General features: G+C 33.4%; 1 protein-coding gene across 3 annotated transcripts in view; it reads left to right on the top strand.

The window, feature by feature from the left end:
• Positions 1–617: 617 nt before the first annotated feature.
• The window catches only part of LOC100948578 (histone-lysine N-methyltransferase SETDB2), a 104,794-nt gene continuing 103,700 nt past the window's right edge, over positions 618–1,711 (top strand). For all 3 annotated transcript variants that reach the window (XM_023508077.1, XM_023508075.1, XM_003801806.3), the window contains exon 1: positions 618–954. In XM_023508077.1, the coding sequence (XP_023363845.1) occupies positions 939–954 (16 nt within the window). In that variant the 5' untranslated portion in view covers positions 618–938. The remainder of the gene's footprint in view (positions 955–1,711) is intronic.

The raw sequence follows: 1,711 nt of genomic DNA, 5'->3' as shown, positions 1-1,711 counted from the left end.
AGAAGTCTCATTACCAGCCTGATACATTTTCCTTTTATATAATTTAAATTTTATAGAAGCGTCTAAGACTTTGTATATTTTATATTCTGAAGTTCATTGCAGTATGTCTAGTGGTTTGTATTGGGAATTTTATCCTTCTTGGACTCAGTAGGGTCAGTAGATTTATGTGCTTTCCAGGTCTGAGAAATTCTTGGGCATTACTACCTTATTTCCATTCTACTTTCTGCTTCCTTTTGTTTCTTTGTCCTGTGAATTACTCACTTCAAACTACCTAGAGGTAGTTAGCATTATTTTCCCCTTATAAAATGTTTTTATAAAGTATTTATGAAATGAGGATAGCTTAATTGTTAATTAACATTATCATGTAAATGTTAATTAGCAAATTTATTAAATATGGGTGATAAGATTATGAGTGATTCTTCTCTGTAATATTTCTAGTTTTGACATTTATACATTTTTCTAGCTAATAATGTATTTTTGTAATGGCTTATGCCATTTTAAAAGATAGAGCTGTTGTTATGACAATGTATTTTCCTTATGTATTTAGTTATTTACACATATATTCTATTTTTTGTTTTTCTTACAGAATTTTTCATGCATCTGTGGACCAAAGATGGAGTTGGTTTTTTTTTTTTTTTAAAAAGTTACTGTCAGTGATCTGATACAAGTATAAATACTCACTTGAAGATGCATGGACTTGTCATTTGGTTGGACTATTGGTTATTTCTGAAAGTTTCTTCAACTACAGTTTCTAGTTTGAAAATTCAAGTATCAAAGGATATTGAGTTTAGAATGGTATAATGATGTATTTTGTCTGAGGACTGCAATTTTCATAAAGACCACAGTTGGTTCCAGTTATATTTCTCAAAGAGATTCATGCCGTTCTGTTCTCTGAAAAACCTAATGTTGAAGAGTCTTATATTTATGAACACCAAAAGATGGGAGAAAAGAATGGTAGGTTGAAGACTACGTTGTTAAACTTGACTTTTCTAAATTAGAAGGAATGAAGAGTTTATTCTCATGTGTCTACAGGTTTTGACTATCTGTATATTTTAATGTACTCTTTTAAAAACAGACTATTTTTTAAGGAAATTTTTAGTGTTACAGAAAAATTGAGAGAATAGCATAGAGTTCAAATATACGTATACCTATGATTGATATATTACATTTGGATGTTAACAGTGAACTAATAGTCACACATTTTTATTAAAGTCTATAGTTTATTCAAATTTACTTAATTTTTGCCTGATGTCCTTTTCCATTCTAAAATCCTATCCAGAATACCCCATTTCATTTACCATGTCTGTCAAGGGCACATGCTATCAACCTGATTACTCACTGTTAATTCTGCTTCATCACCTGGCTAACATAGGTAGTGGTATCAGGTTTCTCCATTATAAAGTCACTGCTTTTTCCCCTATTCCCTATTATACTCTTTGAAAGCAAATCACTTTGTGCAGCCCATATTTGTGAAGTATGGTGTTATACTTCCCTCCTTGAGGGGGAATATCTAAGAGATTATGTGGAATTTTCCTACGAGGGAGAGTTTAGGCTCGGCGCCTGTGGCTCAAGTGGCTAAGGCACCAGCCGCGTACACCTGAGCTGGCAGGTTCCAATCCAGCCCTGGCCCACAAAACAATAATGACAGCTGCAACCAAAAAATAGCTGGGTGTTATGGCAGGCGCTTGTAGTCCCAGCTACTTGGGAGGCT

The sequence above is a fragment of the Otolemur garnettii genome, unplaced genomic scaffold (assembly GCF_000181295.1).
Source record: "Otolemur garnettii isolate 467f Iridium unplaced genomic scaffold, OtoGar3 scaffold00221, whole genome shotgun sequence".
Taxonomy (NCBI): Eukaryota; Metazoa; Chordata; class Mammalia; order Primates; family Galagidae; genus Otolemur; species Otolemur garnettii.
The sequence above is the reverse complement of the archived record's forward strand: the minus strand, read 5'-3'. Positions and strand labels throughout refer to the sequence as shown.